This window comes from Panulirus ornatus, chromosome 19 (genome assembly GCF_036320965.1).
Source record: "Panulirus ornatus isolate Po-2019 chromosome 19, ASM3632096v1, whole genome shotgun sequence".
Classification (NCBI taxonomy): domain Eukaryota; kingdom Metazoa; phylum Arthropoda; class Malacostraca; order Decapoda; family Palinuridae; genus Panulirus; species Panulirus ornatus.
In genome coordinates, this window is record NC_092242.1 from 10,113,573 (window position 1) to 10,137,625 (window position 24,053).

Here is a 24,053-nt window from a genome sequence, read left to right on the forward strand (position 1 = left end):
TTCCACAAGCTACCTCCTCCCAGGAGAGTGGGCCGCTCCTATGACGAACAGGGAAATCTAAACAGGTGAGCACAAGCATACAAGACGATGCACCTGACACTAAGGGGTATCTGTGTGGTCAGGGAGGGGTGGTGGGGATTTAAGGGGGCAATCGACCCCTTATTTTGCTTCTTGCTGTTCAGTTCCAAATCAACACAATTCAACCCTGTAATAACATTAACATGCTGGACATACCCATGTTCTCCACTGCCATGGAAGCCACACACAAAATTATAAAGCCTACTCATAACTCTGGGTGTGTAGGTGTCATAATTAATTTTCTTGTGACCATATATCTATCTATCTCTCTCTCTCTCTCTCTCTCTCTCTCTCTCTATATATATATATATATATATATATATATATATATATATATATATATGTCAATGCCCAATCTCAACTGGCCCTAAAAGGTAAGATTAACAGCTGGATTAGTTGTGAGCCGACAACCTTTCCGAGGTTCGAACCCGAGCCTTGTTAGATTGATGGTTACAGCGTTAACTATTGCACTAAGAAAGCACGTTTCTTTATAACCCATTTGTAAGGTATGAAGTGTGTGTGTGTGTGTGTATGTGATCAGTATTTGAGTGTTACAGGATGAGAGCTTTACACTCTCGTTGCTCCGTCGCTTGTGTATATAATGTCAGTACTCCAATGTGTTCTAGCACTCACACTCCAGCCTAATCCAGGCACCCATTTATCTATCAGCCCCTAGAAAGGATGAACATCTGGGTTGGGTGTGAGCTCACTTTGTGCCCAGGATTCGATTCAGACCCCATGCGGGCCCGTGCTGGCCCTTGGTCAGTAACGCTAACCTCTACACCACGAAGGGACGTGTGTGCATTACTGCATTTGTTATGTTACCTATTTGTACTGTATGGAATGAGTTTAATTCCAGTCGGACCCCATCTCTCGAAAAATGTCTATCATACTTCTTATATATGATTTCTGCATTAACCAAGTATTTGTGTGTGGGTGTGTGGGTGGGTGGGTGGGTGGGTGGGTGTGTGTGTGTTATTAACACGATGCTTCAATTTCTTCCAAAGTTTTCATGTTCACCAACAGAGCCACATTACATGGAATATAACTTTCTGCTGTTTTGCTCCGCCTCCCACATACAATTTACAAATCACGACTCTATTGTAAGATGCTTTAAAAGGTCTCCTAACTCTAAACAATTCACTACCCTCCGGGAGAATTCACCAAGGTCCATGGGTCACATGCATAGAGTACATATGGTCTTAAAATTATCCTTAAACACACGAAAGGAGGTTGGTGGATGTAGCTTACGTTGACGGCCTTAATAACCCTAGTAGTTGATAGGCATAAATCCCAAACAACCAAGCTCCTGCGGCTGCCGCGTCTGTCCAAAAGCACGAACCTCCGGAAGTCTTCAAGCACATAAGATATTGAGGTAAATATGATACAGCGAGGATCCATCACTTTCAATGTTTGGTACAAGGTGGAGGTCACTCCTCTAATTCCGGCTGTCAGCTACCGCCATAGATATGCCCGATGATTTTGTGACTACAAATGTTATAAGTGTATTGAATACAATCTCATACGAAAGATAAAATCAGTAATCGTAATAGCTTCACCTCAACACTGCAATCGGTGGAATAATACCACAAAAACGTGCATTAAAAAATACCGGCGATAAGCCTGATGCAATATGGCGGCCGCGTCGGTTCGCCTGGTTCGTGAGCGAAAGCTTGATGCCGGGCCAGACCTTCATGATATCTGAGGAGTAGTGTGGGAAAGTGTCAACGCCAGTTTTTCTAGGTACTTTTTTCAATTTTTGAATGCTGCTCTCAGGTAATAAGCTATACAGGTTAGGATTCTGTTTCCTTGAACTTCGTATATAATCGGTTCACAGTTCTTTCTATGACTTTACCCATCTTGATAAGAGGGAGGTAAGCCGAAGCTTGCGTGAGATCGGTGTAAGAATGAGTATAATAAGACTGACATTTCTCTTTTTCCGGAAGAACTAAAGTATTCAATGAAAATTGGTACAGTTTAGAGTGAATGATAGAGGCGGAGGCGGTCTGACGAGAAGAATGCTTGTTATTTGTCATGTTGGTACTGAAGGAGATCGTACCAGCTACTATAGAAATATTGCCAGCGTATTCGATATTTCTGTGCGACTAATACCATTACTTCAGTACTTCCCACGCTCAGCATTCAGTCTTAATTACAGGTTAGTGAACCTGTTTCTAAGGGGGAAGGTGAATTCGTAGATTTGTGGCATTTTAACATATCCGTTGATATGTTTTACACAGGACGGGCCACACTTAAATGAAATGAGAGCTGCATGTATTGGTAAGCCAGAACACGTTGACAGTCAGTCAATTGGACTAGTATGGAAGGAGTTCCAAAAAAGTCTCCGAGGGATACATAGGCCCTATGGGTTCATCTAATGGCTATTTTACCTAGCACACGAAGTTGGAATTCACTTCATAGGTATTCTTTCATGCTGAAGAACACTGGCTGGCTACGACTCTGAGAGTTCAACTATGACGCAAAGTGGTGCTTCATTCCCATAGAAAAGTTGACATGACATGTCAGCTCCATACTGTTAACTATTGACAAGTGAAATGGACACACAACTTTTAAATTTACCAGATGCTTTGGCATATAGTTCAAAACATCAACATATATACTTAAAAAATATGCTGAATAATACTTGATCAGTAAGGAAAGCATAAAGGCCATCATTAAAATTGTGCAAGTCGAAAAACCCAGAACACCATACTCAGATGCTCCAGGATAGTTCTAAGGTCAAATATGCAAACTGCATGTGTCTCATGACGGTCAAGATTGACTGGTTGGTCTGGTGAATTTTATAGTCAGCGACCTATTAGAGTCATTAGGCGTGCGATCATTTTTGATTCTATACTCAGACACTCCTGACTCTTAAATAATTAGTCTACACTTTAGCAAATTAAAAAAGCAAAGCTAAAATTGCATTTGTTTTGAAAAAATATATATAAATGTATTCTTCCCCTGCAAAATAAAAGGGGGCACAAAAAACATGAAATTTGGGAAACATGAATAAAAGAACCATATATGGAAAATTATTTATTTATTTATTTTGCTTTGTCGCTGTCTCCCACGTTTGCGAGGTAGCGCAAGGAAACAGACGAAAGAAATGGCCCAACCCACCCCCATACACATGTATATACATACACGTCCACTCACACAAATATACATACCTATACATCTCAATGTACACATATATATACACACACAGACACATACATATATACCCATGCACATAATTCACACTGTCTGCCTTTATGCATTCCCATCGCCACCTCGCCACACATGGAATACCATCCCCCTCCCCCCCTCATGTGTGCAAGGTTGCGCTAGGAAAAGACAACAAAGGCCCCATTCGTTCTCACTCAGTCTCTAGCTGTCATGCAATAATGCCTGAAACCACAGCTCCCTTTCCACATCCAGGCCCCACACAACTTTCCATGGTTTACCCCAGATGCTTCACATGCCCTGATTCAATCCACTGACAGTACGTCAACCCCGGCATACCACATCGATCCAAGTCTCTCTATTCCTTGCCCGCCTTTCACCCTCCTGCATGTTCAGGCCCCGATCACTCAAAATCTTTTTCACTCCATCTTTCCACCTCCAATTTGGTCTCCCACTTCTCATTCCCTCCACCTCCGACACATATATCCTCTTCGTCAATCTTTCCTCACTCATTCTCTCCATGTGCCCAAACCATTTCAAAACACCCTCTTCTGCTCTCTCAACCACGCTCTTTTTATTTCCACACATCTCTCTTACCCTTACATTACTTACTCAATCAAACCACCTCACACCACACATTGTCCTCAAACATCTCATTTCCAGCACATCCACCCTCCTGCGCACAACTCTATCCATAGCCCACGCCTCGCAACCATACAACATTGTTGGAACCACTATTCCTTCAAACATACCCATTTTTGCTTTCCGAGATAATGTTCTCGACTTCCACACATTCTTCAAGGCTCCCAGGATTTTCGCCCCCTCCCCCACCCTATGATTCACTTCCGCTTCCATGGTTCCATCCGCTGGCAGATCCACTCCCAGATATCTAAAACACTTTACTTCTTCCAGTTTTTCTGATATGGAAAATATCAGATTATTTATGTTTAGTTGAAGAAAAGAATCAGTTTGTCTATTATACTGATATCATCATACAACAGGTTTATTATATAGTTTATTCTTCTATTGGTTTTTATTGGTGAATGGCTGTATTCATAACTAAATTATCATGTTTTACTCTGAGTTTTGTTGCAGGTCAGGCATCTTAGTAGGTAATTTCTTAATGTACAGGAAACTAGAGATAAAAGGGTGTCAGCAAAGAAAATCAAAAGATTTGAGCTCAAAGATCAGAACCTCATGCCTTTCTGTTCTTACAGTGAAGCAATACATATGAAAGTATGTGATTAACAGATATGTTTCATCTTCAAGCAAGAGGAATAAAATATTTTGATCAAAATTAATACGAAACAAGAATTTACATGTCCTTCAACCAACAACGATGCACCTGGTTTAAATAAAACAAAAATTTATCAAAATATTCTATAACATTTATTTACTGCCACTTATACTATGTACAAAGCTGTGTATGGTCCATTCTATACAGCATATAATATATACAGAACTCCCATGTGTGCAATTTTACAAACTTCTGACACAAACTCTAGGTACTTTTATGAGATGTATTCATCCATATTTCTATATTTATATGGGTCAGTCCAAAAGGTGTATATCAATAATGCAAAAACGAAAGATGTCATCTTTAATCTTATTGACATGAGCACTTTAAACGTGAAGTCAATACTCAAAGTGCATTTTCTAAATTCCAACAAAAATTCCATTCTTTCATTAAAAGCACTAGAAGATAATCAAAAATTACAGGCATGGGCACTTCATTTTTCAACCATCTAAGCTCTTTCCTGACATTTTCATCCTATGGTCCATGGTAACACGGACCCTTAAAGCACCTTATGAGCCTATAAAGGAATGATGGAGGAGCAAGAAAATTCTGAGCAACATTTGAAAAATTTAAAGGAAAAATATGCTTCAACTGTCAGTGACAATGAAACCATTCTGTAAGTAAAGAACAAAATTACAATTGCTGCTCATATTGTTCTCTATAAAGATTTAATTTTAAGTATGATTTTCTTTGGTAACGTAAGTTGTGTTTATTCAACTACACCTCCACTAGTAATATGTATGAAAACCATCAGAATGTGACTATTTTCATATTGTATTCTAATTGTTACTGCCAAATTTAAAATTTTTGTACTCATCCCATCTGAAGGAAAAAATATTACTGATTTTTCTTCACAGCTCTGGTAAAACTAATATTAAGATATTAAGTATGGATCAAAGATCGCCCTTCGAATTATGAAGTAACCTAAAGTTTGGCTAACGTTCATCAAATCCTTAAACTTCTGAGAACATTTTCCATAAGCACACATCCATAAGAATAATAGTCCTGCATTTGCACACTTGTGGGGCATTAAAAATGCCCATTCTTAAAGTTTACATTTAATTTGTAAACTACTAACATGTATCTCATGTAAAAACTACATGATTAGGCAAGTGTTTAAAAACAATTGGAATAAAAGAATCATTTTGTAGTTTTCCTATTCTGAATGTAGACTAAAGAGTTTGGCAACTTCACTCAGGTCATCATAACTCTTTCCATCCCTGATGATCTGAAAAAATGTACAAATGAATGGTTAATATATCATGAGAAGTATATCAAGAACTCCCTCAAGGGGATGGCCACAGCAAAAGAAGTCTCCATATCTGGTGAACTCCAGTGCTGCTTCTCAGCCATTTGTGCCTCACCCTTTGCAGGCCACTGGCAGAGGGCAACACTAGCAGTGTCTTCAGAGGTTCAACAGTACTCATCATATGATTTTTCAACTTTTTTCATCTATGTTTAAATTTCTATCTAACTTATGGTAACACTAGAATCATAAAAAATTCTATTTTCTCTTCTGTCATATGGGAGGAGTGACAAAAGATTCTGTCCTTTTCATTTCTCCCACAACTGTTATGGTAGATGCACATCCGTTGACCTATCAGGTTGTGCGTACACTGATCCTACTGAAAATGTGTAGAATGTTGGGTGACCTAAATGATACCAAAGAACACCAATCACACTGTTTCAACAGATGAAAAAAGTTAGGAAGATAAAGTGGGCGGCACAGAAAAAGTAAGGCAGTGAGTGATTTCGGTGGAAGTGAGGACAGAGGCCAGCACAGAACACTACAAACCCCATTGTTCGGCCTCTGTGCAGTCACACTGAATAGATTTTGCAATTTTTCAAGACCTTATGTATGTGAACAACAGTCTATGGCATGTATAAGTCGACCACCAACTTTTTGCCCCCAAATCCTTAATTTTTCATATATCTTATGAATAAGCCTATTTGAGATAAGAAATACCACCAGTTTTGAATCCATTTAGAAGTGGGACAACATTAAAAGAACAGACATAATACTAACCACTGCCAGGTCAAAAAAATGTGTTCCTGTCAATCTACCCTTCAAACCATTCAAAAAGGAACTCATTGGCATTCTGCATTTCTTTTTTTTTTATTCTCACATTTTTTGGGTACAATTATTTGCATTACACATCATGAAACTAATAAAGAGGAGGATAACTTGATACTTATGTTTGGGAATCTAGAAATTAGTAAGTAAAACTAAAAATTTAGGTTTGGCTTTTGTTTCAAATCTAGTGAACACAAACTAGTGTTTCAGTGGAAATTACAATATCATAAATACAAGTTTGATAACATAAGATACTTTTCTTACATTACCTTGGGATATCATATTTCATATTAAATTTCATTCAACTGTTTGAAAAGGGAAATAAAAAAAAAGACACTTGGCTACTTTGGGCAGATTTTAGGGGTGGATTTAACAGAAACAGTCTCTGGTATGGCAACTGCAATCTGCTGAAGTAATGTAACAAACACTTTGTGAGATAAAGGGAGAATTTGGCACGACAATTAACACACGAGTGTGATAAAATTTCTTTGTTAACTCAACTGGAAAATGGAGAATATGGGTGGTTTTTCTCCTTACTGCACCCAAGAAGAAGGAATCTAGACTACTGTAGGCTACACTAGACCTGAGGGCTTAGGCTACTGCTGTTTAGCCAACCAAAAGCATGGTGCATCTTACAAGTAATTGGTAAACTAATTCAAGGAGTCCTTGATTAACATTTGGGATGCATTTCTAGAAAATACTACTTCAATCAAAATAGATATTCCCACAGATACAATGTCATAAACTAAGGTTATGTTTTCAAACAACAGATAGAAAACATATTTGAGGACAAAGCTTTCCAAGTGATTAATAAAACCAATTAAAATACATGCCAATAAAAAACAATTGTAAAGGCTTCATTGTTGAACTTTCTCCATAATCTTTTCAAAATCTCATATAAACTTATTTCTTTATAATTCAAGCATACCTGTACTCACAGGCATATCCTCTAGCCAAAAAATTTACAAGTACAATACTCTTCTAGAGTAATAAGGCTGAGTAAAGGAGTTAAAAGAACATAATAGATGGAGTAATAATAAGACAGGTGATTTAATACATTCCATACGCATATTGTATTTCTTAATCTTTCATCTGCAGACTTCTCAGCCTTCTCCATGCATCTATTCATTCACTTGAAAATAAAAGGTAACACTGTAAAAAAGGAGGAACGAATATACGATATAACCAGCACTAAACAGAAAACACCCATAGTGCATGAAATGAGTGTGTAAGAAAAAAAACTGTGATGCAAATGATAAATAAATAACCAAACACTGACACTACTTATATCACTTAACATAAAAAAACAGAACAATGCACCATACATGCCAAAAAGAGAAAAATAGAGTGATGATAAGCACAAAATATTCACTGATACAAGTAAGAAATCATTCTAAAAGTAATGAACAAAATATAAATTTAAAAGAAAGGTTCTATCATAAGGAACTGAAGAGTCATATGACTTCAGTACAGCCTCAGTTAATATGAAAAGACAGAAGGGCATCATAAATGCTAAAACTGCTGAAGAAATTGTAAGCATTAATGGACTCTGCCTACATGTGTTTATGCCATGAGTGAAAATTCATCTTCAGAATGGTTGTATCACCATCTGTTAACATAAGAGAGTACAGTCTCCCAAAAGGAGCTACTCACTCCAAAAGGTCTATCACTTCCCTGCTATTGCAAGTAGCATAGCCTTAAAGCTGTACGAGCCCGTTTGGGAAATGGCAAACATATAATGATACAAATATTACTACTGCTGCTACTACTACTAATAATAACAATAATTTTTTTTCATACATATTCACCACTTCCCGCATCAGCAATGTAGCGTTAAGAACAGAGGACTGAGCCTTAGAGGAAATATCCTCACTTGGCCCCCTTCTCAGTTTCTTCTTTTGGAAATTAAAACAGACAGGGGAGGATTTCCAGCTCCCCGCTCCCTCCCCTTTTAGTGCCTTCTACGATACGCAGGGAATACGTGAAAAGTTTTCTTTCTCTCCTATCCCCAGGAATAAATAATATATAAATAATAATAATAATAGATATCTGGGAGTGGATCTGGCAGCGGATGGAACCATGGAAGCAGAAGTGAATCATAGGGTGGGGGAGGGGGCGAAAATCCTGGGACCCTTGAAGAATGTGTGGAAGTCGAGAACATTATCTCGGAAAGCAAAAATGGGTATGTTTGAAGGAATAGTGGTTCCAACAATGTTGTATGGTTGCAAGGCGTGGGCTATGGATAGAGTTGTGCGCAGGAGGATGGATGTGCTGGAAATGAGATGTTTGAGGACAATGTGTGGTGTGAGGTGGTTTGATCGAGTAAGTAATGTAAGGGTAAGAGAGATGTGTGGAAATAAAAAGAGCGTGGCGTGGTTGAGAAGCAGAAGAGGGTGTTTTGAAATGGTTTGGGCACATGGAGAGAATGAGTGAGGAAAGATTGACCAAGAGGATATATGTGTCGGAGGTGGAGGGAATGAATAGAAGTGGGAGACCAAATTGGAGGTGGAAAGATGGAGTGAAAAAGACTTTGTGTGATCGGGGCCTGAACATGCAGGAGGGTGAAAGGAGGGCAAGGAATAGAGTGAATTGGATCGATGTGGTATACCGGGGTTGACGTGCTGTCAGTGGATTGAATCAGGGCATGTGAAGCGTCTGGGGTATACCATGGAAAGTTGTGTGGGGCCTGGATGTGGAAAGGGAGCTGTGGTTTCAGGCATTATTGCGTGGCAGCTAGAGACTGAGTGTGAACAAATGGGGCCTTTGTTGTCTTTTCCTAGTGCTACCTCGCACACATGAGGGGGAGAGGGGGAGGTATTCCATGTGTGGCGAGGTGGCGATGGGAGTGAATGGGGGCAGACAGTGTGAATTGTGTGCATGGGTATATATGTATGTGTCTGTGTATGTATATATATGTGTACATTGAGATGTATAGGTATGTATATTTGCGTGTGTGGACGTGTGTGTGTATACATTGTGTATGGGGGTGGGTTGGGCCATTTCTTTCGTCTGTTTCCTTGCGCTACCTCGCAAATGCGGGAGACAGCGACAAAGCAAAATGAATAAAATAAATAACAATAATAATAAAGAAATGGTAGGAACATAATTCTTAACTATCTTGATAAGCTAGAGATAAAAAACACGTGCTTTAGTATTTTCAACTGAGAAGCAGGCAGGACAAATCAGTCATGTTTGATAACTATATCAAAAGTTGTGACGGTCCCCTACTTTCATAGTAAATTTGCAAGATATTCTCTGGAACTCAATATGTTTTCATCACAAAGTTTGTAATGTGAAATACTGCAGCTACTGACTCACTTCTCATTAGGTATGAGAAGCCAGCATGGTCTAGATGGTTGAGCTGGAAACCATCGAGATGGAGTGGAGGGTGACTTTTTTTCATTTTAAAGTATGCTACATGACACAGGTAAAAACATGCCTAAATTGAGACCATCTTAAATGAAATGGAAAGTGAAGAGCATGATAAATACAATATAGAAATCACTTTGAACTCCTTCGGTGTTTGTAGCAGACTCTCAAAGGTGGAAAGGTTATAAAACAAAAGACAAAAGAGGAAGGAAAATTCCACATGTTTGCCTTGTGGGGAAAGGAGGTATCACAGTAGTCAAACCTCACATAACTGGTCTATGCTCAGAAACTAAGGGAAGCAGTAATCAGGTGTGTGCTACAGGTCCAGGCTTTATTGGCTGCAACACACACAAGCATCTCATAAAAGGAGCAATGTAACTTTAGGAAGTGACCAGCTACTTCTGTTTGAGATGGCACATTCTGTATTGGCTGAAACAAGCCACCTTACTTCCTCACTGACTGAATTCAAAAGTCTGCTGCTGAAAAGCAGGTCATTTAGTTATTGCAGTTTGGTTTCCTAAGGACTGTTGAACTATATGACTTGACAATAGAGATAACAGTTCAGTCAATTTCTGTATATCAAAATAAAGCACTTAACAGACACAAACTAAGCTTAAAACTGCAAAACATCATTAAAAGAAGTAATTTACCTTTCTAGCAATTGGCATCCGGTTGAAGACATTCCACAGCACAATGCCCACCACAATATTATCTCTGAGGTAGAATATCACACCCTTTCCGTAATCTTCACCCTTGACAGGTACATGTGGAGTACTGGAGTGTACCAAGGAACTAGTATCTGCAGCCTAAATAAGAAAAGATATAAAACTGAAACTTCAGGTGATTCCATGAGATCATGATAAGCATGAATTTTCCAAGGGAATGAGATGGATGTATGGCACTGAAACAATAAAACAATAGAATTCCTCTATACCATGAAAAAGCTACCCTAAATACAGCATGGTAAGACTGAAAATGTTTAAACTATGTAAAAATTAATTAAATATTGACTTTCTAAATGGCTTTAATAATACAAGTTTTTATTATCTTCTCTGTACACAACTGCATTTCCTGCCTTAGCAAGGTATCATCAGGAATGTACAAACAATGGCTTCATATAAACACATCCACTCTCTAGCTGTTAAGTTTAATGGACTCAAATGAAAAACAACCATCCATAGTCTAGCTGCACAAACTATTCCATGGTTTACTTTGACTGCTGTATATGCCCTGGTTAAGCCAAATGACGACATGGTGCCCCTTAGTTATCACACTTATCCAATTCACTCTATTCCATGCACACGCTATCCTCCTGAATGTCCATGCCCTACCCTAAAGCCTCCTTCACTCCATCAGAGCCATGTCATTTACAAACACCACCAAGTCATTCATCTATTCTTCCCTACCATGGACTTACCCCTCACACTAATACCCTCGCATTTATTACTCTCAGATCCCCATCCAAACACAGACAATAAAGTATCAATACATAATAACGTGAGCAATTCGTTATTGACATAATATATAATAAGCAGAGTTTAATTAAATTTTCTAAAATTCCAATTCATGACATGACTTGCCTGTTCTGTTTCAGATCTCATGCCTTCACCTGTTGCCTCCACAACAGCCTTTGGTGTGTCTTCCTTGGTGGCTTTTGCAAAGACACCCACTGTGGGTAATGATGAATCAACAATGCCAATGGCCTCATAACCAACTTCAGGCCCTAAATCAGACCAAAACATGGACTGATGCCAGTATGGCTTACCTGTAAAGGAAAATGTACTGCATCAAATAAAGCATTTCATTTACCATACTTTTCAATTCACTAATGGGTGAAGTATAAAGTAAAATATATCATTCAAGTCTTTATGTTCAGGAGCACATCATTTATACCACTATTATGAGGACAGTAGTGTGTGTATTAAACCAATATAGGACCAACATTTTCCTGTGAAATGTAGATTGTATGACAAAGACTTAACAAAGTTCTCAAACTAAAATACAGTAATCCTTGATTCTTATACTATAGAGACCTTAACATCTAAACAAAACTAAGGAAAAACTTAAACCTACAAGTGCTACGGGCATCAATCTACACATGCACAGCAGGATGCACAGGTGTCAATCAATATATTTTACTTCCACCAGCAAGACAATTTCCATACATACTTGATCACATCCTTGAACTTTCTAAAAATGGTATGACAATGCGGACAGTGAATGGTTCTTTGATAAAGACGAGACAGAACAATCACAGACAATACCAAACAACAAATCATATAAAAATAACTTTTTCTAGTATCAAAGTGCTGCAATGGAAGAATGGAAAGACCTAAGTAATGAAACTGAAAGCTGATAATACAGATTAAAAAAGTTATATGATAACAAAGAAGGTTAAAGAGATGGTGGCCTATGACTCTCCACATACAAGATGAATGTGTAACTTTCTATTTACTAAATCTTTCCATAAGCATTTCAAAAAGCCAGATCATGACACATAAAGATGGGGACGTTTGCTTATGGAATATGGGGAGAGAGAAAGAGAACAGACTTTTGGTCTGACAGCACAAAGCCATTTGATGCATACAAAGCATACTTACACACAAACATTCTAGTAAGCTAATAAGGCAGTACACCTCTGATTTTACACTAATAAATTCTCAGTGTAATGCACTGCACCACTTTCAGCAAACTGGGAACATATCATCTGACTGTTCAAAGAAATGGAGACAATAATGTAGGAATGCTGACATCAGTGACCATGTTCATCTTACAGATGAATTCAGGTAGGACTAATTAACTTCTTAAAAGCCACCTTATTTAAAGTTTTGGTACTTTTGGGTTCTCCAAGAGAGCCTACATGTCTGGAGCAAGGATGCTAATTTTCTTAACACTGTTCTTAAATAAAGACAAAAAAAAAAAAAAGGAAGAAATGATGATCTACATAACATGATAATACTAAATACAAGATATAGCTCCTCATAAATGTACAATACATGTAGCCACTTACCACTACCAGTCATGTTCTCGCCTGCTAGCCTTCCAGATACAATGGCATGGTCATGGTGCTCAACCCGTCGACGACCAAGCTTGATGTCATAGAAGCAGGCAGCATCTCCAGCCTGTAACCCAAAAATGTAAGTTTAAAGATTAAAACACCTCTCCTCTCTTAGGTGGTGTCCCATAAACAATGAAAAATATTCCTTGAGGAGTATCAGATCAGTATCATTCTTATTTTTATTTATTTTTTTATTATACTTTGTCGCTGTCTCCCGCGTTTGCAAGGTAGCGCAAGGAAACAGACGAAAGAAATGGCCCAACCCCCCCCATACACATGTATATACATACGTCCACACACGCAAATATACATACCTACACAGCTTTCCATGGTTTACCCCAGACGCTTCACATGCCTTGATACAATCCACTGACAGCACGTCAACCCCGGTATACCATATCGCTCCAATTCACTCTATTCCATGCCCTCCTTTCACCCTCCTGCATGTTCAGGCCCCGATCACACAAAATCTTTTTCACTCCATCTTTCCACCTCCAATTTGGTCTCCCTCTTCTCCTCGTTCCCTCCACCTCCGACACATATATCCTCTTGGTCAATCTTTCCTCACTCATTCTCTCCATGTGCCCAAACCACTTCAAAACACCCTCTTCTGCTCTCTCAACCACGCTCTTTTTATTTCCACACATCTCTCTTACCCTTACGTTACTCACTCGATCAAACCACCTCACACCACACATTGTCCTCAAACATCTCATTTCCAGCACATCCATCCTCCTGCACACAACTCTATCCATAGCCCACGCCTCGCAACCATACAACATTGTTGGAACCACTATTCCTTCAAACATACCCATTTTTGCTTTCCGAGATAATGTTCTCGACTTCCACACATTCTTCAAGGCCCCCAGAATTTTCGCCCCCTCCCCCACCCTATGATCCACTTCCGCTTCCATGGTTCCATCCGCTGCCAGATCCACTCCCAGATATCTAAAACACTTCACTTCCTCCAGTTTTTCTCCATTCAAACTCACCTCCCAATTGACTTGACCCTCAACCCTACTGTACCTAATAACCTTGCTCTTATTCACATTTACTCTTAACTTTCTTCTTCCACACACTTTACCAAACTCAGTCACCAGCTTCTGCAGTTTCTCACATGAATCAGCCACCAGCACTGTATCATCAGCGAACAACAACTGACTCACTTCCCAAGCTCTCTCATCCCCAACAGACTTCATACTTGCCCCTCTTTCCAAAACTCTTGCATTTACCTCCCTAACAACCCCATCCATAAACAAATTAAACAACCATGGAGACATCACACACCCCTGCCGCAAACCTACATTCTCTGAGAACCAATCACTTTCCTCTCTTCCTACACGCACACATGCCTTACATCCTCGATAAAAACTTTTCACTGCTTCTAACAACTTTCCTCCCACACCATATATTCTTAATACCTTCCACAGAGCATCTCTATCAACTCTATCATATGCCTTCTCCAGATCCATAAATGCTACATACAAATCCATTTGCTTTTCTAAGTATTTCTCACATACATTCTTCAAAGCAAACACCTGATCCACACATCCTCTACCACTTCTGAAACCACACTGCTCTTCCCCAATCTGATGCTCTGTACATGCCTTCACCCTCTCAATCAATACCCTCCCATATAATTTACCAGGAATACTCAACAAACTTATACCTCTGTAATTTGAGCACTCACTCTTATCCCCTTTGCCTTTGTACAATGGCACTATGCACGCATTCCGCTAATCCTCAGGCACCTCACCATGAGTCATACATACATTAAATAACCTTACCAACCAGTCAACAATACAGTCACCCCCTTTTTTAATAAATTCCACTGCAATACCATCCAAACCTGCTGCCTTGCCGGCTTTCATCTTCCTGCAAAGCTTTCACTACCTCTTCTCTGTTTACCAAATCATTTTCCCTAACCCTCTCACTTTGCACACCACCTCGACCAAAACACTCTATATCTGCCACTCTATCATCAAACACATTCAACAAACCTTCAAAATACTCACTCCATCTTCTCACATCCTCAACAAAACTGGTGAGAAAGCTTGCATACACTTCTCTTTTTTGGTTGATCTTTTAATCACTATTACCCTATGCTTGATTAACAGGTTTGTTCACCAGCTAATCAGCAACTGCCACAAGGTTAAAGTCACTAACCCACCTACCCATAGCCATCAGAGCTCACAATTCACAGATTGTAGCAGCAAACTAAGGTGGTTATAAAAGGCATAGAGACAAGTTTTTGAAAAAAGGAGAAAGGAGGGGAAGGCCAGGTGGGGCAAGAAAAATGGGAAACTTGCTTGTAGGACAGCACCTCAGTAAAAAAGGGCTTTTCAACTTTCTAAACCTACATTTCTTTCCTTTGCACCCTGTCCCACAAACATGAGCATACTCACATCAAAGAAGGTAAAGCAAAAGCTTTCAAATTAGACTAAAAACAGAAAGTAGATACCTTCAATGACAAAATGGAGGCACACTGGAATCAGACACTCTGGGAAACAGAATACCCAGAGCCACATACAGGGTAGATCCCCTAATGTTTAAGCTAAGGTACTGTTTCAGGAAGATGGAAGAAGAGTGCTAATGGCCCATTTCCTTAATTTCCTCCAGCAAAACGTTTCTGGAGAAGGCTGATGTTGAGGCCAACTTCTTTATACCATGTGCTCCAACAAACCCAAGGATGGGCCTACAAGAAATGCTTCTTGATCCATGCAGAGAAATTTCTCACTGAAAGGGGTTTGAAGGTTCCAGGGTACACCAAAAAATTTTTTCACACCTAAACCACCTCAAAAGTATTTGATTGCTCTATAATAATATTACAAACATCAAATATTGAGCCTTTATCCAAAATCATCATTACAGTATAAAAACTTTTTTTTTTTTTTTTTTTTTGCTTTGTCGCTGTCTCCCGTGTTTGCGAGGTAGCGCAAGGAAACAGACGAAAGAAATGGCCCAACCCACCCCCATATACATGTATATACATACGTCCACACACGCAAATATACATACCTACACAGCTTTCCATGGTTTACCCCAGACGCTTCACATGCCCTGATTCAATCCACTGACAGCACGTCAACCCTGGTATATCACATCGATCCAATTCACTCTATTCCTTGCCCTCCTTTCACCCTCCTGCATGTTCAGGCCCTGATCACACAAAATCTTTTTCACTCCATCTTTCCACCTCCAATTTGGTCTCCCACTTCTCCTCGTTCCCTCCACCTCCGACACATATATCCTCTTGGTCAATCTTTCCTCATTCATTCTCTCCATGTGCCCAAACCATTTCAAAACACCCTCTTCTGCTCTCTCAACCACGCTCTTTTTATTTCCACACATCTCTCTTACCCTTACGTTACTTACTCGATCAAACCACCTCACACCACACATTGTCCTCAAACATCTCATTTCCAGCACACCCATCCTCCTGCGCACAACTCTATCCATAGCCCACGCCTCGCAACCATACAACATTGTTGGAACCACTATTCCTTCAAACATACCCATTTTTGCTTTCCGAGATAATGTTCTCGACTTCCACACAAGTAGTGGTGATGTGAGAAGGAGATGGAGTGAGTATTTTGAAGGTTTGTTGAATGTGTTTGATGATATAGTAGCAGATATAGGGTGATTTGGTCGAGGTGGTGTGCAAAGTGAGAGGGTTAGGGAAAATGATTTGGTAAACAGAGAAGAGGTAGTAAAAGCTTTGCGGAACATGAAAGCCGGCAAGGCAGCAGGTTTGGATGGTATTGCAGTGGAAAAACTTTGGTATAACATCTAAAGCTTAATGTACATGATATTACAGAGTAGTCATTTACAAACATGTTAATTAAAAAATAAACAACCAGAAACCGTAAAAAAAATAGAATCATTATAAACAGTTATGCACCTGCAGTAGTGCACATTTCCATAAACTCACTGCAAGTGTGATGCTGGTAATGGATTTACTATAAGGTGAATATAGCATTATAGAACAATCATCTACCAATAAATGCACATTAAATGAAACAAAGACAAAAACAAAGTTATCATAACCTTTTAATAATGTTATCATAAGTATTATGCTGGGCTAACTGTGCTAGATATGCACATCTTATTCACTTTTTGGTTACTGGGACATTTCTCTCCCTTGTGGGGGAAAATACTAAGTTGCATAACCTTTTTCCTATTTTCCAGTTACTGCCATTTTATGCATTCTTCTACTATGGTCATAATTGTCAAAAGCTCAGGCAAAGTCATCACATCAGTATTTTGTTCTCAGTGTCTCTATACTCTTATAATGATTCAACAACTGAGAAAGAAGCATGATATTTCTACCCTGATACCACGTTACCCTGGCTAAGGTAGACTGTTTGATTCCATGAAGAAAGTTGACTCACAGTTTATGACTCATGAAAATTTCAATGATGTGTGATATTGTTGCTCCTGGTTCCTCCTTTACAGAGTGGGGTTATACAAGTCAGTTTCAAACTTTCTTTCATTCCACGATATATGTAATGCCTATTTTGATGGGACTTTGAATTTTTCTAATACGGCACAATTCCAAGAAAATTATACTACAGCAGAATGCATAGGCATGCTGTCAATGATACCCTCTTCAAATCCTGTGGTGTGGTGACAAATCAAGTATGTGTTCCATAAGGGTATTGCTGTTCAGAAAGTTGTTTGGGTCATTTACCCTGAAGGTGACTTTTTGTTACCTGAACACATGATTCATTCTGTTTCCTGGTATCTTATTAATCTTCTTGCTGTCTGCAAGAAGTAAAAAGGACCCAAGACCAAAGAGATGCTTGTGCATTAAGTCACACACTACATTTTAGAGCAATATCATAGGTAGGGCAATACATTTTATAGAAATATTACATGTAAGGAAATACATCTTTTCAGCAATATTACATGTAGGGCAATACATTTTAGAGCAATATTACTTGTAGGGTTAGCTTCAGCACAAGTCTTCCAAATGGTTGATAATATATCTATGGAATGCTTATTTTGAGGAAAAAGTTATTGGTACAGATTTATCATGAAATCTCATATATTATTTAAATTTATTTTTATTATACTTTGTCACTGTCTCCCGTGTTTGCAAGGTAGCGCAAGGAAACAGACGAAAGAAATGGCCCAACCCCCCCCATACACATGTATATACATACGTCCACACACGCAAATATACATACCTACAAAGCTTTCCATGGTTTACCCCAGACGCTTCACATGCCTTGATTCAATCCACTGACAGCACGTCAACCCCGGTATACCACATCGCTCCAATTCACTCTATTCCTTGCCCTCCTTTCACCCTCCTGCATGTTCAGGCCCCGATCACACAAAATCTTTTTCACTCCATCTTTCCACTTCCAATTTGGTCTCCCTCTTCTCCTCGTTCCCTCCACCTCCGACACATATATCCTCTTGGTCAATCTTTCCTCACTCATTCTCTCCATGTGCCCAAACTACTTCAAAACACCCTCTTCTGCTCTCTCAACCACGCTCTTTTTATTTCCACACATCTCTTTTACCCTTACGTTACTCACTCAATCAAACCACCTCACACCACACATTGTCCTCAAACATCTCATTTCCAGCACATCCACCCTCCTGCGCACAACTCTATCCATAGCCCACGCCTCGCAACCATACAACATTGTTGGAACCACTATTCCTTCAAACATACCCATTTTTGCTTTCCGAGATAATGTTCTCGACTTCCACACATTCTTCAAGGCCCCCAGAATTTTCGCCCCCTCCCCCACCCTATGATCCACTTCCGCTTCCATGTTTCCATCCGCTGCCAGATCCACTCCCAGATATCTAAAACACTTCACTTCCTCCAGTTTTTCTCCATTCAAACTCACCTCCCAATTGACTTGACCCTCAACCCTACTGTACCTAATAACCTTGCTCTTATTCACATTTACTCTTAACTTTCTTCTTCCACACACTTTACCAAACTCAGTCACCAGCTTCTGCAGTTTCTCACATGAATCAGCCACCAGCGCTGTATCATCAGCGAACAACAACTGACTCACTTCCCAAGCTCTCTCATCCCCAACAGACTTCATACTTGTCCCTCTTTCCAAAACTCTTGCATTTACCTCCCTAACAACCCCATCCATAAACAAATTAAACAACCATGGAGACATCACACACCCCTGCCGCAAACCTACATTCACTGAGAACCAATCACTTTCCTCTCTTCCTACACGTACACATGCATACGTGCATATATATAACATTTCCTATTGATGATTATCATAATATCAAAAATTCTGTATATGCAGTAAATACCATGCTCATAAACTAAATCTACTATCTTGATTAAATTCCATAGTACCTGCAGATTCATGTTTAAAACATTGTACTCACCACCCATAGATTGGATCGTGCTTCTAATTCTGCATTAACACGGAAACCTCCATGTGTGTCATCCACTTCAAGTCCAGATGAATGTGCTAATTCCACATTTGGTTCAAGACCAACTGCTACAACCACATGGTCTGTCACAATCTAGAGGAAAGGCAAACATGTCAGATAATATAACAACCATCTTTTACATGAAAACCTAAAAACACCATTTAATTTCTTGGTAAATGACATGGCATGGGTGGAAATGTACTATAATCATCATCATCTACGATGAGAGAGAGTAAAAGAAAACTGAAATGAATCATACCACATAAAGGTCTGTGGGGTTCTAATTTCAGCATATCATATATGACAACTAGACAGTGAATGTAAGCAAATGAGTCTATTTATTCACCTGTTCCAGGTGCTACCTCACTAATGCACAAAATGTCAAACATGCATAAAAAAGTTATTTACACCCATCCCTTGCTTTATGCAGGGGATGTATTCTGCAAAAACTTTGCACAAAGAAAAACTGCACAGAGCCATCCAATAAATATGCAAGGAAAAGTGCTTCATCATCACCACAGGCAGATTCTCCTGCTACTTTCATGTTTTGCAGCTTCTGACATCAAACAACCTATCTAGCCATCCTTTACTTGCTACATTGTTTTCTTTGCATAAACCCTCATAAATCTTCAGAGCTTTAGATCAGGCTGATTCTCTTCTTTGTCTCATGCTTTATGTATAATGAGAACATTTTCAACATCATCTCCATAAATGGATTTCTAACTCCTTTGGTTACCAAGGTACACAGTGGAGCTGAATACCTATAAGTACCTTGAATTTTCTCAGCAATCTTCTTTATGTTGCAGACTGTGTAGACTGTGTAGATTCACCCTAGCACTGATGCTCTCTCACCAGCATCAGTGCATCATACATTTTCTAGCTTCACTTTTAGGGTCAGAGGAGTTCTCTCCCATTTACCTGCTCGTTTAAGTGTAGATGTTGTTTCTGGATGCTTGAATGCCATATTAACAAACACAAACACAGCAGGTTGCAGCAAAATCACATTAGCATGTACACCCAAACTGAACAAGCAACAGATCCACACAAAACAGCAATAACTGTGAGACTGCCCTATGGCAGGATCTTGGTGTGCTCCACTCAGGAACTACACTTACTCCATCCACCAACCTTCACTAAAGTTTTGGAACAATTTCTACAGCACATACCCACATAGTAGCAAGTTTTGATCATATAAAAAGAGGGACTAGTAGAAATAGGTTCCTCACATACTGGCAAAACTGCATACAGTTATCCCCCATAACACGAGGTCTGGATGTACTTATAATTATCCCAGGAACAATTTTATGAAAGAGTCCTGGTGTTACCCAGGACTTTCATAAAGGACTCCTGTAGCCCTAGGCTGAACTAATTCCAGTAGTAGGTAAATATAAACTCCTTTGGAGTAAAAAGTTCTCGGACGAGGTATTACTCCCAATGATACAGCCTCAAAAAAGGTGACTCAGAAAACCTTTGATGGTTTTTCACTTCAAAGAAGTCCATCCTGTCCTTATTAATGCATGCAATGCAGCCTTGGGGCTGTAAAAGCTCCTGATTAGGGGAGTCAGGGGCTGCTTAATTAAAAAAAAAATTTTTTCATACATATTTGCCATTTCACACATTACTGAGGTAGCATCAAGAACAGATGACTGAGCCTTACAGAGGGATAATACCTCACATGGCCCCCTTCTAAGTTCCTCCTTGGGAAAATAAAACACGAGAAGAGGATTTCCAGCCCCCTGCTCCTGGCCCTTTTAGTTGCCTTCTACAGCATACAAGGAATAAGCGGTTAGTATTCTTTCTTCCCTATCCCCATGGATAAACAATGAAAATATGGTTTTTTCATGTACATATTGTTGTTCTATGTGTGAACATGGTAAGTAAATACATAAATTTTCTTATTATATATAACAATACATGCAACAATGAACAGATATGTAAATGATATGTACGGGATGTACACTCTCCAAAAAAGTATCCTCCCAGCCCAAAGTTTCTAATAATCTACATCTGGCCAACAGAGATTTTAATTTGACTTCACTGCCACCCTGATGTAGTTGAAAAGTGCATCAGGGTGGCAGCAAAGTCAAGTTTTAATCTCGGTCGGCCAGTTCTAGATTAGGCAAGGGGGTCGATACTTTTTTGGGAGAGTGTACATAATCACATCTGGAAAAAAATGTAAAATTATGCACGGATATGAGTTTACGAGATACAGAATTAAATCACTCCTAGAAAAAAAAAAAAAATCACCATATTCTTACATAAACCTACATTCTTTTCACATTTCTTCAGTAACACAGATATAGATATTCTGTGGAGAAATTTTTTTTTCTTTTTTTCTTAGAACTGGGTGTGTCATTTCAAGTGAACTCTTCAGTTCAAGTGTTAAATGACCATCAACCAAAGAAATCCAGCCCTTACTGCTTACAACACACTAGCCATCCCACTTTTGAAAAAGCATATTTTGCTGATGAACAATATCTTTTGTGCAACAATCTACTTTCCTGAATATGAAAACAAATACTGTGCATAAAAAATAAATAAACAAATAAAATGAAGAGACTTACCTCCTTGCCAGTGTTGAGGTTTAGCACTAACTTTCCTTCTTCTGTAGTCTTGACTCCTTTTACATAGGAGTTAGTGACCACACTTACACCTTCACTCGTGACCTTATCCAAAGTCCATTTAGACAGATATTCAGGCAAGATCTTACCCATATTGCCTGACTCTGGGTAGACCTGTGTCACCGAACCAGTGGTCGTTTTGGCTGTTGATACCCCATGAAAAGTAAAGGCATAAAAGATAGAAGACATAAACATTATTGTCTTATAGTGCAGACTTTCTTCTGTACTAGATCAACCTGATAACCATGGTTATGTGTCTTTAGACCTTTCTTATGAAAAGTTGCACAGACCCACATAAGTAAAAAAAAAAATACTTAGCTGTGCTAACCTTGTTAATAACTGGCCACTGAAAACCTACAAGTCATGAGTCATGTTATTCATGTAACATATTAGTTAAAACTATTATCCCAGTTGATCACTACATTCTAGCCTGCTGCCTTAGTTAGAATGTCTATCAAAGACATAAAATGATAGCAAGAGTGAGAGGAGGAAAAGTAACTTTGCTCATTTAGTTTTCAGTGAGTCCATGCACTTAAGAATTCTGGACTACATAATTGGTTTCTGTGCCTAGCCACCTACTGATACCTGTTCTTCAAAATTAACCAGCAATCACAAGGAAAGGTTGCTATGCTTTTGTGCAAGATCACTGAAGATGCCCATTAAATATGATACATATAGATCAAAATACCTATCACTTATCACAATCTTCAACATTTACATTATGCATTAAAAACTAGATGTTTAGCAAAGAAACAAAGACATGATTTAAATAGTATATTTGAATGTCTAACCTCATCTTTACAATAAATATGATGCACATGCATCAGTTATTCTCCCTCCTGAGACCTAAAGAAATAAACATCAGAATTATTTGTGTGTGAAGGTAGGAAAAAGGTCAGGTAAATACTTACATTTATGACCTAAAGCACAAGCCAATTCTGAGCCAAGAAAACCACCTCCAACTATGGTGATGTGCTTTCCTTGCTGAACAACCTCATAAAGTTGCTGGAAGTCAGCAATTGACCGGAATAGTGTCACATGTTTCTGTACATCTTCTCCAGCTTGGTCAAGTACTGGCAAGGATTTGGGAGTTCCTCCTGTCAACAAATTTTTCATTTTTTTACATAAAATACAGTTACAGAAATGTACAGCTCTCAAACTTTCTTGGTATTTCAAATGAAAACTTTAAACATTTCTTATCTAAAAATTTCTAATTGAGAGGAAACTTCCTTTTGTAATTTGAATGAGAATTCAATCTAAGTTTGTTCTTGCACAAGAGGAACAAGCCCACTATTAGCAACAATGAGGCACTGACAATGTTATTGTTTCTTTAGGTAAGTCATATTAGATTTACAGTAGTACTACCTAGTTGTTTTAAGTGCATGCTTTAATGTTTGGATGTCTAATGGTGAACTACAGGATTCTAATGTTGAGGAAATAATGACTATTCATATGTCATGTTTTAATGTATTCTAGGTTAGGAAGGCTTGTATATCATTATCAGTTTGCTCAACTTTCAATTTTTCTTTCTCTTTTATCAAATTCACATTGGACTTTTATGATATACATTATCAAAGTAAAATTTTCAGACCATCAGAATTTTGCTCTGCAGAGAAACTCATAATGTGGATATTACATGCATATTATCCTTTCTTTACTGGCTCTGATAATGGTATAAGTAATACTGAAACAGACAAATGAATCTGAAAGATGTTCATCTAAGTTCACTTCTATATAAGTGAAAAGTTTTTATCGAGTATGTAAGGCATGTGTACGTGTAGGAAGAGAGGAAAGTGAATGGTTCTCAGTGAATGTCAGTTTGCGGCAGGGGTGTGTGATGTCTCCTTGATTGTTTAATTTGTTTATGGATGGGGTTGTTAGGGAGTTAAATGCAAGAGTTTTGGAAAGAGGGGCTAGTGTGCAGTCTGTTGTGGATGAGAGAGCTTGGGAAGTGAGTCAGTT

At 38.8% G+C, this 24,053-nt stretch overlaps 1 protein-coding gene and 1 long non-coding RNA gene across 6 annotated transcripts in view; one reads left to right on the forward strand and one right to left on the reverse strand.

The window, feature by feature from the left end:
* Window positions 1-1,687: 1,687 nt before the first annotated feature.
* Window positions 1,688-11,794, forward strand: LOC139755382 (uncharacterized). The gene is made up of 2 exons (XR_011714086.1): window positions 1,688-1,821; window positions 11,581-11,794. It is a non-coding gene; the product is annotated as an uncharacterized lncRNA (long non-coding RNA).
* The window catches only part of AIF (Apoptosis inducing factor), a 65,601-nt gene continuing 46,160 nt past the window's right edge, over window positions 4,613-24,053 (reverse strand). For all 5 annotated transcript variants that reach the window (XM_071673612.1, XM_071673610.1, XM_071673611.1 and 2 more), the window contains 7 exons: window positions 23,003-23,188; window positions 22,035-22,234; window positions 19,423-19,563; window positions 12,997-13,108; window positions 11,567-11,751; window positions 10,637-10,792; window positions 4,613-5,771 (listed from right to left, as the gene is read on the reverse strand). In XM_071673612.1, the coding sequence (XP_071529713.1) occupies window positions 5,700-5,771; window positions 10,637-10,792; window positions 11,567-11,751; window positions 12,997-13,108; window positions 19,423-19,563; window positions 22,035-22,234; window positions 23,003-23,188 (1,052 nt within the window). In that variant the 3' untranslated portion in view covers window positions 4,613-5,699. The remainder of the gene's footprint in view (window positions 5,772-10,636; window positions 10,793-11,566; window positions 11,752-12,996; window positions 13,109-19,422; window positions 19,564-22,034; window positions 22,235-23,002; window positions 23,189-24,053) is intronic.